This window comes from Hemibagrus wyckioides, linkage group LG04 (genome assembly GCF_019097595.1).
Source record: "Hemibagrus wyckioides isolate EC202008001 linkage group LG04, SWU_Hwy_1.0, whole genome shotgun sequence".
In the NCBI taxonomy this organism is placed as follows: Eukaryota; Metazoa; Chordata; class Actinopteri; order Siluriformes; family Bagridae; genus Hemibagrus; species Hemibagrus wyckioides.
In genome coordinates this window covers 27378606-27393140 of record NC_080713.1, presented here as the reverse complement: position 1 = coordinate 27393140, position 14535 = coordinate 27378606, and the positions used below count along the sequence as shown (strand labels likewise).

The 14535-nt window shown below is 42.3% G+C and overlaps 1 protein-coding gene across 1 annotated transcript; it reads right to left on the bottom strand.

Annotated features, from left to right (window-relative positions):
* Positions 1-320: 320 nt before the first annotated feature.
* LOC131351543 (extracellular calcium-sensing receptor-like) lies at positions 321-3207 on the bottom strand. The gene is made up of 6 exons (XM_058386960.1): positions 3119-3207; positions 2739-3021; positions 2071-2643; positions 1622-1744; positions 1318-1441; positions 321-1228 (listed from the first exon to the last, which is right to left on the bottom strand). Exons 1-6 carry the CDS (start codon positions 3205-3207, stop codon positions 321-323), a joined length of 2100 nt encoding a protein of 699 aa, XP_058242943.1.
* Positions 3208-14535: the final 11328 nt, after the last annotated feature.

Below are 14535 nucleotides of genomic sequence, written 5' to 3'. Positions count from 1 at the left end.
TGTTGTAGTCACATGCACAACAGTTTTGGAAGTATTCATGAAACTCTCCAAAGATTGAGGATACACAATGAACAAATAAAAGAAACAAGAAAATAAATCACTGTAATTATTTTAATGACCATAGTGAATGTATAATTGGGATTTGTAGCCTCTATATTTGTAAAACCTTTCACTATATTAAGACAAAAATGTACTGTAATAGTAATCTGATCTTCACAGCAATAATTTTCCAAAAATTATAGCATTTGAAATGTGTGTGTAAGAACACTGTAAATGATTACATAAAATAATTTCAGATCAGCACTGTGTAAAGCTTACAATTAATTAACCTTTCTATTTTTTCCCATTACATGTTTTCTTGTATTTCTCTCTGGTTTGATTAAAATTATGTAACATTTTGGTACAAAAATGCATATCAGTAGGCCAAAAGCTGAAGACAAAATTGCAAATATTTCTACAGCTACGGTATACTTTCCAGGAGAGCTGACATAAGCTGGAATAAAGGTGATCCAAACTGCACAGAATATAAGCAGACTGAATGTGATGAATTTGGCTTCATTAAAATTATCAGGTAACTTTCTGGCTAAAAAAGCCAGGACCAAACAAACTATGGCAAGAAGGCCAATGTATCCTAGAACAGCATAAAACGCAGTATCTGAGCCTGTGTTACATTCTAAAATTATTTTTTTACTGCGTTGCTCAAAAACTTTATCTGGGAACGGTGGTGCGACATTTAGCCAAATAATACAAATAACTATTTGAACTGCTGTGCATGAACACACAATGGCCCTTTGCTGAGGTGGTCCAAAATTTCCTGCCACATTGCTCCCAGGTAATGTTGCTCTGAAGGCAGTTACCACAACTATAGTTTTCCCCAGCATACAGGAAATGCAGAGGGCAAAGGCAATGCCAAATGCTGTGTGACGCAACATGCAGGACCAGACTGTTAGCTCACCGATGAATGTGAGTGGACAGAGGAAGCAAAATATAAGGGAAAGCAGTAACAGTAAGCTCAACTCTGAATTATTTGCTTTTACTATTGGTGTGTCTCTAAAGTGTATGAACACCACTATAGTTGATAATGTTAAACAGGTGCCCACTAATGACAGGGCCATAAGAATAATCCCCATTGTTTCAGTGTATGAAAGAAACTCTATTATTTTCATGATGCAGCTGTCTTTTTTATCATTAGACCAATACTCTTCAGGACAGTTGATACAGTCTGTTGCTCCTAAAGTAGAAATAAATGACTTGGTGAGAGATGAGTGATTAGAACAGTGTTATTATTTTAGTATTAGTATAAGGAGGCCACTTCACCTGTTGTATTTGAAATAAAGCCATCAGCACATGGGATACAGTCAAAGCAGCACACAGGTAAACCTTTAATTTGTGCTTTCCTTGTGCCTTGTGGACAGATTTCTGAGCAAACAGATTTTGGGGTCTAGGGCAACAGAGAAAATGTTAGATGACTAATGGATTTAAAGAAAATGCCATTTTTAAAAGAATATTTGTATAATACTACCAAATTTCCTGTGCTCCAGATAATCTTGTCTTCATTAATCACAAGTACATATTGTCCATTTACAGAGGTGCTGAAATGTCCAACTGGAATATGCTCCACTTGGCCATCTCTCATCTGCCAGTTAATGACTTCATATGAGGCAGGTGGATCTCCATTCTTGTCAAAAAATACTAGCTCTCCAAATGCATCCACAAAATGTACTTTTTTCAACTGCTCAGTTACCTTTTTAACAAAAAATACAACATAATTAATGAAAGGTTTTCAATTATGAGCCCAATTAGTTCATCAAGACAGTTAAAACTCACTAGATTAGGTGTTATCTGTGATGCATTGAGACATAGTCCTGAGACACTGATTTCAGGCTTTTCACAAAACATCCCTTGGTGTAGAGCATGTGCAATTGCATACACTCCTTGATAGACATTATATGCGATTCTAAGTTGTGTCACATCATAAAATTTGTTTGTGTAATCAACTTCTTCTGTTCCTGAGCATATTTTTGTGCTATTGTGTGAAAAATTGATTGTAGATGGAGGTCTACAGCCCACTAATGTTTCCCAGAAGTCACTTACAAAACTGGAGTCTGAATCATTATAAGGGCTGATTTCTTTGAGAACTTGTCCCAGTTTGGGTATGGCCATCTTTCGGACCACAAGTCCTAATGTTCCTCCAAAAGATTTGAACATTTCTGGTGTGGAAAGACTGGCTGCAGTTACCCATGCCTCACTTCCAATCCACTGTATTCCTGTAATTTTTTGTTTCACCACTTCTTTCATTAAAGGATCAATATCTCTCTCTGGTGCAAACACAAGAATCACTTTGACAGTTGATTGCTTTATCAGTTCAGCAGTTTCACGGATTTTACTTTGGGGATATGTCCTCAATACTGTGCGAACAAATGCAGTGCAAACCCCATGAGCCTTCACTTCCTTTTTGAAAGCTGATATTCCATTTAGTCCATAATCATTGTCAGACTGTATAACCCCAATCCATGTCCATCCAAAGTGTTTTACAAGGAAAGCCAAAGCTTTTGCTTGGTAGTAGTCACTTGGTATTGTTCGGAAAAATGTAGGATATTTTGTTTTGTCACTCAAACATTCACATGTTGAAAAGTAACTCACCTATTCAGGGACAAAGAAGTAATTTATTAATTTAGATTATTGAACAATATATTGTATAATGCTTAATCATTGCATGAAGTATGGTTTTGTATTACCAGTGGTATTTTAAATGGTCCAACTGCCCCTGCCACAACTAAAGACTGAGTAGTGGCTGATTCAGCTATAAGAGCTAATATTGGAGGTGGATGACATTTAGAGCCTTTTTGCTCTGATGTGCTCATCAAAGTAAGAGCAGCTCTCAAGACATTAGTAGGAGAGGAACAGGAATCCAGAATTATATATCCCAGAGAAACATTAGGAAGCAAACGATCATCTTGATTTATTTCATCTATTGCCAACATCATGATCTTTGTCCAGCGAAAAGCTCGTAAGCCAAATCTGTTGGAAACATTAGGTCAATAAACAACACAACTGTAAAAATGGTTTATAAATTAATCTTCAGTTATTTTTTAGTTTAATATTATTTTAAACTTACCCATTACATTGTGCCACTGGTGGTTTGTTATCAAATGAATAAAGTATATTCTCCTCTCTTGAAGAGACTGGAAAAATACCTCCTATCATGATGTCTCCTTGCTTGAGCATGCTTCTCACTTCAAACTTAGCTAGCAGCTTACATGCAAAGCCTATTTGTGTACAGAGCAGAAAACCTAGATGAAATATTTTAAATGTGCACATGTTTGGTCAACAAATTGAGACAAGTATGAGAACTCCTGTTTTTATAGACAGTGCTCCTAACTGCTTTGCATGGAATGGGTTGGCCCTTAGAGGTGTGTCAGCTTTCTGTGATAATGATTTTTCCTTGGAGTTGAGAAGGCTCCCACACTCCTACTAGACATTCCCATTTTTTTAATTCATTTTTTTTATTTTTTACAATATTGCATTTCTCACACCCTGTGTTCCCAAGATGGGCTCAGTGGCCACATCAACCGTGATCAGGTTAAAGCATTTATAAAGCACACTTAAATAACAATTAAAAACAAACAAGTAAATAAAAACAAACAAAAACATTTTTTTTTATTTAACAGGTATATGCATATTGCCATGCAAATAATGTCATAGATACTGTTTCTCCCATGAATACAGTTACTGTCTTCAATGATTCAGTTAAAGATAAAGAGTTTTTATTGTCATTGTAGTGATACAATGAAATTTGTTTGGTAGATCTTAGAGACCAGCAGCAAAAGGTAAAAGTATAAAATCTACAATGTAAAAAATATACAATATAAATATATACAGAGAAAATAAAGAAGACAAAATGACTAGAATATAAAATATCACAGTATACACAGGGTAATGTATACACTGGGACATGAATCTGAGTGCAAAAACAGTAGCAGTGCAGGTATTAATGAGAGTGGGGAAGTATTGCACAGATTATAATAATAGCAGTACAGTTCTGGGTAAGTGCTTAATTATTAGCCATTGTAATTATGTGTGTGTGTGTGTGTGTTGGGGGGTGGGGGGGCAGGTAACAGCTCGGGGGAGGAAGCTGTTCCTTAGTCTGTTTGTGCGTGTCTTGATTATCCTGTACCTTTTGCCTGATGTGAGGGGCACAAACAGTCTGTGTCTTGGGTGGGTTGGGTCCTTGATGATGTTGCTAGCTCTCTTGTGTAGATGGCTAGCATAGACCATGTCCATATTTAATCCTCTGTGCAGTCTTGACTATCTGAGCCAGGTCTCTCCGGTTCTCTGTGGTGCAGCTGGTGTACCACACTGTGATGCAGTGGCAGAGAATGCTCTCTATTGTACTCCTGTAGAAATTTACTAGGAGTTAAGAGGGTACTTTGGTTTTCTTGAGTTTTCTTAGGAAGACGAGCCTTTGAGCTTTCTCCACTAAGTAAGTGGTTTTATTGGTCCATGTTAAGTCCCTTGTTATGTTCAGACCCAGGAACTTGACATTTTTATCCCTTTTAATCTCTGCACCATTTATATGGAGAGGGGGAGGTCTTTTTTGGGGGGGGTTCTCCTGTAGTCCACAACAATCTCCATTGTTTTAGTGGTATTCAGAACCAGATCACTCTCCACACACCATTCAACCAGATGTTGAACCTCCTCTCTGTATTGTGTCTCATAATTTCCTGATATCAGTCCCACTACTGTGGTGTCATCAGCAAACTTAACTATGGTGTTAGAGGAGTGGATGGGTTTGTGTGAATAGGGTGAAAAGGGCTGAGGACACAGCCCTGTGGTGTTTCTGTGTTCAGGGTGATAATGGCTGATGTGTGGTTTCCACCCTGACATTTTGTGGTCTGTTTGTAAGAAAGTCCAGAATCCATGAGCAGAGTGTGGTGGTTAGTCCAACTTTATTAAGTTTGTTCACCAGATTGTGTGGCAAAATTGTGTTAAATGCTGAACTGAAATCAGAAAAATAACATCCTGAAGTATGTGTTGGGATGCTCCAGGTGGGACAAGCTTGTGTGGAGTGCAGTTGTGATTGCACCCTCCATTGATCTGTTTCCACGGTAGGCAAACTGGTGACTGTTCAGATCAGTAGGGATTGTGGCCTTGATGTGGGGAAGAACCAGCCTCTCAAAGCACTTGATAATTGGTGTCAGGGTGACTGGACAATAGTCATTGAGATACCTGACTTGTTGTTTCTTGGGCACAGGGACAATTGTGGTGGATTTGAGGCATGTGTGGACTACAGCCTGCTACAGGGACAGGTGGAATATATTGGTATAACACCCCTGCTAATTTCTTAGCATGGATCTCAGCTGGTGGCTCTCGAGGACGAGTATTGGCTCATCTCTGGGCAGTGGTGTTGTCTGAGTTTCCACCTGTCTGGTCTGTGTCAGGAAGTGCAGGGTCATGGATGGTCAGTGGGGTATTGCTGTTATAGTCATGGCTCCGATACCCCTCAACATGCTGCGGGGATTGTTGTTTTTGAAGTGGCCCTTGATCAATTGCTGAAATCTGTGCTTGGCTTCTGTGATGCCATTTTTCAGATCTCTCTGGTCATTACTATAAGCCAGTCTGTCCCCTAGCCTGTAGGCAGCATTTCATGCCTTCAGCAGAGAATGCACATTCCTGTCAAGCCATAGTTTCTGGTTGGGGAAAACCTTGATGGTCTTGGTAGTTTGCACAGTGTTGGTGCAGGATTCCAGGCCAAAACAGATAAGGCTATATTCCTCTAGGTCTGCATTCTGTGCAAACAACTCCCAGTCCGTGTTCTCAAAACAGTCCTGCAGCTGTGAGGTAGACTCCTCACTCCATACTTGGACAGTTTTGAAGGATGGTTGTGTTCTGCACAAGAGAGGTCTGTAGGATGGAGTCATCTCTATTGAGATGTGGTCTGAAAAACCAAGGTGTGGAGGCCAAGGTGTGGTGCAGCTTTGTAGGCTCCTGCAACAATCACAGCTCCCTCTGGATAAGCATTAAGCTGGCTGTTAATAGCTTCATGCAGCTCCTCCAGGGCTAGCTTAGCATTAGCCTGTGATGGGATGTAAACAGTTGTGACCAGAATAGTAGAACTCTCTTGGTGTATAGAAGGGTCTGCATTTTAGAGCCAGATATTCTATGTCAGGAGAGCAATGTGTCCTACTAATGTCCGCAGATGTACACCAGGCATTGTTATACAGGGTGGGGCGCAAAAACTTGCTTTTTTTGAAGGCGAATGAAAGAAAAATTGTTGTTGATAAACAAAATTTATTTTTTGATAATGAAAGAACATAATTTCAAATTTCAAATCATGCTGTTTTAAACAAAATATCTTGAAGGTGGTGGCCACTGTTCTTTATGCACTGATGCAACCGATTTTTGATGTTTCCCTCTACACGTTCCAACATGTCCACCGGAATTTGGGCTATTTCCTGCTGAATAAGCTGAAGCAGGTTTGTGGGGCGATGTTTAAAAACCTCTGCCTAGAGGTATCCCCATAAAAAAAATCACAGGGTGTTTGATCGGGTGAGCGCACTGCCCACAGGATGTCACCTCGAATTGAGATGAGCTGTCTGGGAACATTGCCCTCAAAACTGGCATTGAAACTTGGGCTGTGTGGGCCGTGGCACCATCCTGTTGGAACCAGACATTTCCTAGGTTCATTTCTTTAAGAGCCGGTTCGAAAAAGTTTTGAATCATGTCCACATACCGCTGTGAATTGACAGTAACTGCTCGATTGTCCTCCTCAAAAAAAGGAAAAGGAAGTTTCTGTGCCCCACCCTGTATGTACACACTCCTCCGGTGCCTCACAGGTGGGATGATGATCATTCTGCTGAGCTCTTTGGGGGGCAAAATCTCCAGAGGGATAGAATTAAGGTCTCTGAGGGTGTTCTGGTTCTGAGACTGATTTCCTGTTTTAAGCAGTTTGGCCCGTCCATAGCATATTATTTTGCAGAGTGCTTGGAAAAGTAACCTCAACACAGTAAATAAAATAAAAATGCTGCTGTTTGTTCAGGAGCTCTGAGCCGCTGTGTCCGCATGTGCCACCATCCTAAATGTACAAGTTGTCTTTGTTACCATTAAAAAGTTTCTTTGTGAAGCAACCATTCAATTCTATTTGTGAAACATCTGTGATATTTCCGCCCTGTCTAGTGTAAAAGATTTTTGACTTCTGCCCAGTGTTTTTTGACAATGACCTAGCTTAGCCCTTTTTACTCTCTTTATGCATTGATCATTGCTTGATTTTGACATCTCTTTTGCCATGACACTGTGCTCCACCACCACCATCGCACCCCTGAAACCAACTCCCATGAGGCACTATGGTAATGTTAAGCAATGCAGTTTTTGTTAGAGTGCTCTTTGTATTTTGCCAACTTTGAGGTACTAGACATCATAGATGTAGTATGCTTCCTAATGCAGCAAAGCACTATGATGGGCTTTCAAGAAGTACAGCAGGATCACAGTTAACTGAGCAAGACAAGAAAAGGAAGAGACATTGCCTTTGAGTTTCGTTGCTTCGACAGTGAAGAGATGAACCATCTCATTGGGCAGTGTCTCAGTATCCATCTCACAATGTTTTTTTTCAGCACTCTGTGGATTTTTTCACCCACAAAATTTCTCATGCAGAGCAAACTTATGTTGCCAGCAACTAGAAACTGCTTGCAGTTACTCTCACTCTGGAGGAATAAAGACACTTGCTCAAAAGGGCTGAGCACCCTTTTGTCATCTTTACCAAGCACAAATATTTGGAGTATCTAAGATCTGCTAAGCAGCTGAACCCCATGCAGTCCTGCCCCCCAGTATCAGCCTGAAGATTGAGTGTGGCTGGCAATCCAATACTTCAACATCCCCAGGCCTGTAAGTAGCTTAGCCCTAGGTACACAAGCCATTTTCACATTAGCAATCAAATCAACCCTCTCACCTACATACTTAAATTACTTCATCATTGGCACATTGCTCCCTCCTTCCTCCCTCCATCTGCCTGAAAAAAAAGGTCCCCTAGCAACCAGCCAAACTGGCTGGTAAACATCCTGAGAATCCTGTTGAAGGGGCAAGTTACAATATCTCTAACAGTGGGAGGGTTACATTCCAAAACATCAATGCTGGGTATTAGCTCACAATACCCTCAATCTATGACATGAATTACATTCTAAGCACCCTGATCATTTCAGACCCTTAGGCCAGCGTGAGGCAGAGAAAGGTCTGTGCTCCTGGTTTGTCTCTGGAAAATAAATCTTATTGCTTGGGGGAAGAAATTGTTACACAGTTCGGTTGTGAGGGCCCAAATACTTCAGTACTTTTTTCCAGTTGGCAAGAGAGTGAAGAGTGTGGGGGATGCATGGGGTCATACACAATGCTGTAGATTTTTGAGGATGTAGTGTGTGGTGCATGTGTTTGTGAAGGAGGGAAAATAGATTACTTTTATCTTCTCAGCTGTCCTCACTATTTACTGCAGGATCTTGTGGTGCAAACCATGGAGTAAATGAGCATCACAGGATGCTCTCAGTAGTCCCCCATTTAGAATGGCAGGGTGTGGTGATGGTAGATGGGCTTTTCTCAGCCTCTGAAAAAAGTAGAGACACTGCTGGGATTTTCTGGTGATGGACCTCCACCAGGTGAAGACTAAGGGATTTGGTAATCTTGATGATCTCCACAGAAGGTACAGTAGTGAACTGTTGCACTGTGCTGTACTAAAGTCAACAACCATCTTGTTTGTTTTCAGAGACAGGTTGTTGGCTCTTGTGGAATAAAATTCTACTGTACTCACTACTAAAATCTGACTCCAGCTCCACACTGACCCGACATCTCAGTCTAAGTGAGACTCATAGTTAGTAAGGCCTCAAAACTAAATAAGCCAATCAAGCAGACTAGATGAATGCAGATAAGAGATTTTATTTTGTAATCAGCGCTGACACAAGAATTGAGAGGCTCACACATGAACGTCCCAACAACCTCTCCCCGGGGAACTCCAACTGCAGCCTTTATATACATTTCCCTTATCTTCCCAATGCAACACGTCACTGGTTCTTTGCCTAGACAATCCCACCCATCTTTCTTTTTTGGACCTTTTAGGTTCTTTTTTACACCATTATCTTTGAATTTACAACTTTTCAAATACCATTATAATTGAACTTCCCTAAATCATTATATTAAAAATTGGGCGTTTCTGCCCCCACCAGTGGGATTGTCTTCGGCCTCACTCTCGCCAACATCTCATTCTTCTTCAGGAGACAGCATGGGTAAGTTCTCAGTCCTTCAGGGGTCAACATCCTTTCTTTTATTTTTCTACATTACACTCTACGCTTCACGGCTTTTCTGATTTATCCACTGTCTTCTACGTATGTACTCTAGATATTTCGCCTGGTACCACCATTGCCATCCAGCACGCGCTGCGCTTACTTCATGATGAGATCACTGCCGCTCAAGGTACCAGTGGAGCGAAGATTGACCATAACAATCTAGGGTGCGTCTCTGCCATTGATTGGTCCAAGTTTGGAAAGCCGGGTACCGCAGAGAAGGCCTGCCAGACTGACATCATTGATACAACTATTTGTTCTTCAAAGCCCTTGCAGCCTGTGTGCAAGGCCCGTGACAGGCCAACATGCCGTGTTAAACCTTATATTGTTCTCAAGCTCAAACGACCTAACGAATAAACCTTACCTGAGAACTCACTCCTTCTGTCCCCCGATTATTTCAAACTACATCAAACACACACCTCATACATATATCCTCACTTACAAAATTATCTCCCACATTCCCCCCTTTTGTGACTCAAGTCACAACACATTCAACTTGTTCAGATGCTATGCACACATGCCTTATATACGTACATAAATCAGCACAAGGATTATATACTTGTATGATTCGTTTTCAGTGTTTTACTACTATCATTGTGCTAGTAAACAATTGCATTTGGATTATATACTCGTTAAGGAATGTAATAAGTACTCCAAGCTCTGTGCAGGTACCACTGCATGTAGTTCTTCTCAGTCTTGCTATCGCCCACCTCACTCATTCTCTCACATTCGCCACTCAATTTCATACCTACCTGGATCCCAACCCTACCCACCAGGTATTCCCCTGGTTACATGCAATCCACGTTGTTTCCGTTCCACGCCCGGTGACCAGCAGCACGACCGTGCCTGCCTTAGGTTGTCCCACCCAGTGAGATCTTACCTGTCTTTGGCTAACTGGCCTTCTTCTCTGGTCACCGGCTGCCCCCTGTTTTTTCAGGTAGCAGCTTTCCCTTTGCCCAACACCTCTGACTCTGGTGTGGCTTTTGTGTTGCTGGTCTGTCTTCTCTTGATTCTTCAGTAGGGCATTATTGGGATCTGTACCATGAGCCAAATTGGAACCTCAGTCACTCTGTCCTCAGTCACTCTCGAGATCTCATCACCTTACCTACCCAGCCACTGTACCTGCAGAGAGCTTCAAGTGTGCAAATATTAAGTATCAACTAACTCTATGTTTATAACACATTCATTAATGTCTACCACTCGTTCCCACACAACCAATAAGCCTGAATTATTATTATTATGTTCCCTTTAACCATAAATCAGCAGTTTTCATTAAGATGTATAAATGAGTAACATTCAATCATTCAGTAGTCATTATAAGACTTCTCCAGTGATTCCGGCATATTTGACACTCGGCATACAGATAGATTCATATAAGAGGCTGATTACGCTTTTCCATCAGTAGTATTTTAAAACACACGTAAATGATAATAGTGTTGCATGCATAAACATTAGTGACTTAAAACACAATATAGTATGACACGCCGACATAACATAACCCACATCCTTTTATGACGTCCCCTGTTGTTCTTCTGCCCATGTGACTTTGCGCCACGTAGAGGGGCCGTTGGGGGGCTAAGGAGAGGTTACTAGCACATTACTTAGCCCCCGCCCGATGATTGGAACAGCAAGGATCTCAGCAGCTCCATCGTTCGTCTAGGAATATTGGTCCACAATACATCTTCTCCTAACTTGACTGTAATGACCTCTACCCTCTTTCTAAGAGGTACGCCTATCCATATTCCGAACCTTCTCTTCCTCCTGTATGCAAGATTAAGTAACCGTTCTACACTATAATATGCATGTTCTACCACAATAGGTAATTGCACTGTCTGCCTCGGAGTGTATGCAAATGTTTGTATCTCTGTAATATACATCCTGTCTGCGTAAATCTCCCTCACTGATGTACGTCTGTCTATAAAAGGGTACTCTAGCAATCCTACATTTGGCTCCCACTCCCCCAAATCGTTTTTCAACAACCTACCCCATAAATACCTCCATATATGCCTCCAATCCCCCTCCATTATGCAATCATCTTTATTAAGTCCAATTCATCACTGCCATTGCTGGGTTTAAACGGAGGCTCGATCTCATGTGTCATCTGAACATATTGGCCAAACAATGTGTGCGTCATCTGTGTAATCATGGAACGCAGTAGTGGAACTACACAACACAACAGAACTGCTAGTACCAGCAAAACCACACCTACAACTGTTCCTATCCTAAGTATGACGGCTCTCCAATTTGAGGAGAACAACCATGCCAACCAATCATTTGTCGGTTTATATGTGTTTTCTACGTGCTCATCTCTAAGATCTTTCATCTGCCTCAATATTTTACTCAGGTTACCCTCTGGACCAGTGTGCATTGGAATGTAAGCACAACATTGGTCTCCAAACATAGTACACACTCCTTCTTCCGGGGCTCTCATGGTGTCAAAGGATAAGCCTGTTCTGTAAGGCCATGGTCGATGTTGCATGTAGTTGTTCTTGAATCAAATCCAATGCTTGTATTGTGTAGTTCATGAACCTTTGTTGATTGTACCAAATGTAGTTAATCCATCTCACGTTTTTACCAATCTGTGCCCATTGCAAGAAAAAGGTCAGTGCTCCTGCTCCTGGTCGACCAATGGCAGCATGTTCGTCAGGGACTCCCACCGGAACCCCTCTCCAATCCACATAAACCCCATTGCTCCTGTCAAATCGTCCCAAGTCGCGCTTAATTCATCGACCTGACGCATCAATCTCTTTTTCTTGCAGCACAGTTAGTTTTCCTGTCAGCACCACTGTTGCACAGCATCCTCCCCATCCGGGTGGCAGGGTCTGCCTAGCAACACTATATCCACAATACCAGAATACATCAGCCAGCAGCCTAGTCCCATTAGATAGGTCAGGCTGGTTCAGATCAATATAGTCCTTCTTCCACTGTCTCCACACGGTAATCTTCAATCCTTTTGTATCTGCCGTCATGTCACAGTCTTTAGAAATGTTGCCGACAAACACCTGTGATCCGTTAGAACATACACAGAATGGGTATCTCTGTCCCTGACGCTCACTCACTCTGATGGGCGGATGTCCCTCAGTCCCGATCTCCGCATACTCACAGGTGCTATTCAACTTCTTCAACCTGGGTGGGCCGTAAGCACATGAGATAGAATGCATAAGACAAACGAATGGGCATAGGTGGCGTAGGTTGTGCTTGGTGCTGTTACAACCTTCTGGTCCTCTCGTTGGAAAAACTCTGGGAGCTCGCGATGTCCTGTCATGGCACACTAAGCATGAGGTGTTTCCTGCTTCGTGTGCTGTGTAACTTAGCCATTGGTAAAACAAGTTGTTTGTCCACAACTCCTGGTCTAGTCTACTCATGAGGCTCATTGACTGTGCAGTGTCTCTGCGTACTCTGGGCAGTGTTGTTGGCGATTGCTCAATATAGTGTATTCCCCCAGTTTCATCATTCATTTGTTCATTATCACCAAAGACTCGTATAAGTGTGTATGTCCATAGTCCTATACACAGCAGTGCTATTATTACAAGTACCAATAAGCCCCAGTCCGTTCTGTTGATTCGATCACCGTTTCCTTCCTCTTCATTTATTTCTTGCTCATCGTCCCTCTCTCTCTCTTCTCTTTCAGTGTTCTCGCCATGCACGGGCTCTAGTTCTATAGGCAGGTCCTGTATCTCCCACATCTTGTTGTGAAGGCCCTTCCCTTGGGTCGTCTTCTTCTTGTTCTGCTGGACTCTCCCATGGTTGATACTCCTGGCTCTGCGGGTGGGGCGCTTGTACTGAAGGGGGTTGTGAGGCGGGAACAGCTGGATCACGCCTTCGCGTCTCGAATTCCCTTATCAGTGGATCCTGCTCCTGCGCTCTTTCACATCTCGCTCCAGCCCCTGGATCTGGTGCTCTGCAACAGTGATTTAGATGAAACCAAGCAGTCTTACCTTCGACCTTTACGGCTGTAGGAGTAGCTAAGACAACTTTTAGTGGTCCAACTCGTCTGGGCTCATTCCATCTTCTCTTGAAGACCTTGACATACACCCAGTCTCCTGGTTTCACAGTCCTCAGCTCCTCGTCAATTTCGCTCGTCCTTCCCTCCGTAGCACCTTTCACCTGTTGGAATATAGCTCGGTGTATTTCAGTTAAGTGCTTCACATAGTTGCCAAGCTCACTTTCAAGCTGCTCCAGCGAAGGGCCCTTATAGGGCCCTCGTAGATAAGGCACAGGCATAGGTTGTCCTGTAAGCATTTCATGCGGGGTTAGATGCGTCATTCGGTTAGTTTGCATTCTCATGCTCATCAGTGCTAATGGCAAAGCTTGCACCCAATTCATTTTTCCAGCTTCACAAATTTTTGCCAGCTTCGCTTTTAATGTTCCATTGGCCCTTTCCACCATTCCCTGCGACTGTGGGTGATAGACACAGCCCAATCTGTGTCGTATTCTTAAATACTGGAACACGCTTCAAATCACATTGTTCACAAAGTGAGTACCACTGTCTGAGCTGATCTTATCAGGAATACCAAACCTTGGAATCACCTCGCGACACAAAAATTTAGCCACTGAATCTGCATCTGCTTTAGCTGTTGGGTGCGCCTCCACCCATCTACTAAACCTATCCTCCACCACCAAAACATACCTTTTCTTCTCCTTCACCTCAGCCATATCCATGAAGTCAGTGATCAGATGCCTGAATGGTCCGTCTGGCTCTGGTATAAGACCTATTGGGGCAGTAAAACTTTTCCTGTTGTTGTATTCTGCGCATATTTCACAATGTGCTAACCTGTGATCAACCATCTGAGCTAAATACGGAGACCGCCATGCTCTTTGAATCCGTTTGATCACTTCCCCCCTTGCGCAATGGCTCAAGCCATGCGCATCATTAATCAACGATGTGAGAACTGAGAGAGGAGCCACAAAATGTCCCTGAGGACCACGCCATATGCCTGTTCATGCATTCTTAACCGCCCCCCCTTTTTATCCACTTAGATATCTCATACACTGAGGCCGAATTTTGCGCTGCGGCTAAGGAGGTTAAGTCCGTTTCTGGGTAGTCATCACCTTCAGAGTCCGTCACAAGCATGATGTTGGTATGTCCTAAAGCTGCTGATTTTGCTGCCTCATCTGCTGCAGTGTTTCCGCTGGTAACAAAAGAACCATCTGTTTTGTGCGCTGAACATTTGACGATGGCTAGTTTAGCTGGCAGAGTAATAGCATGCAACAA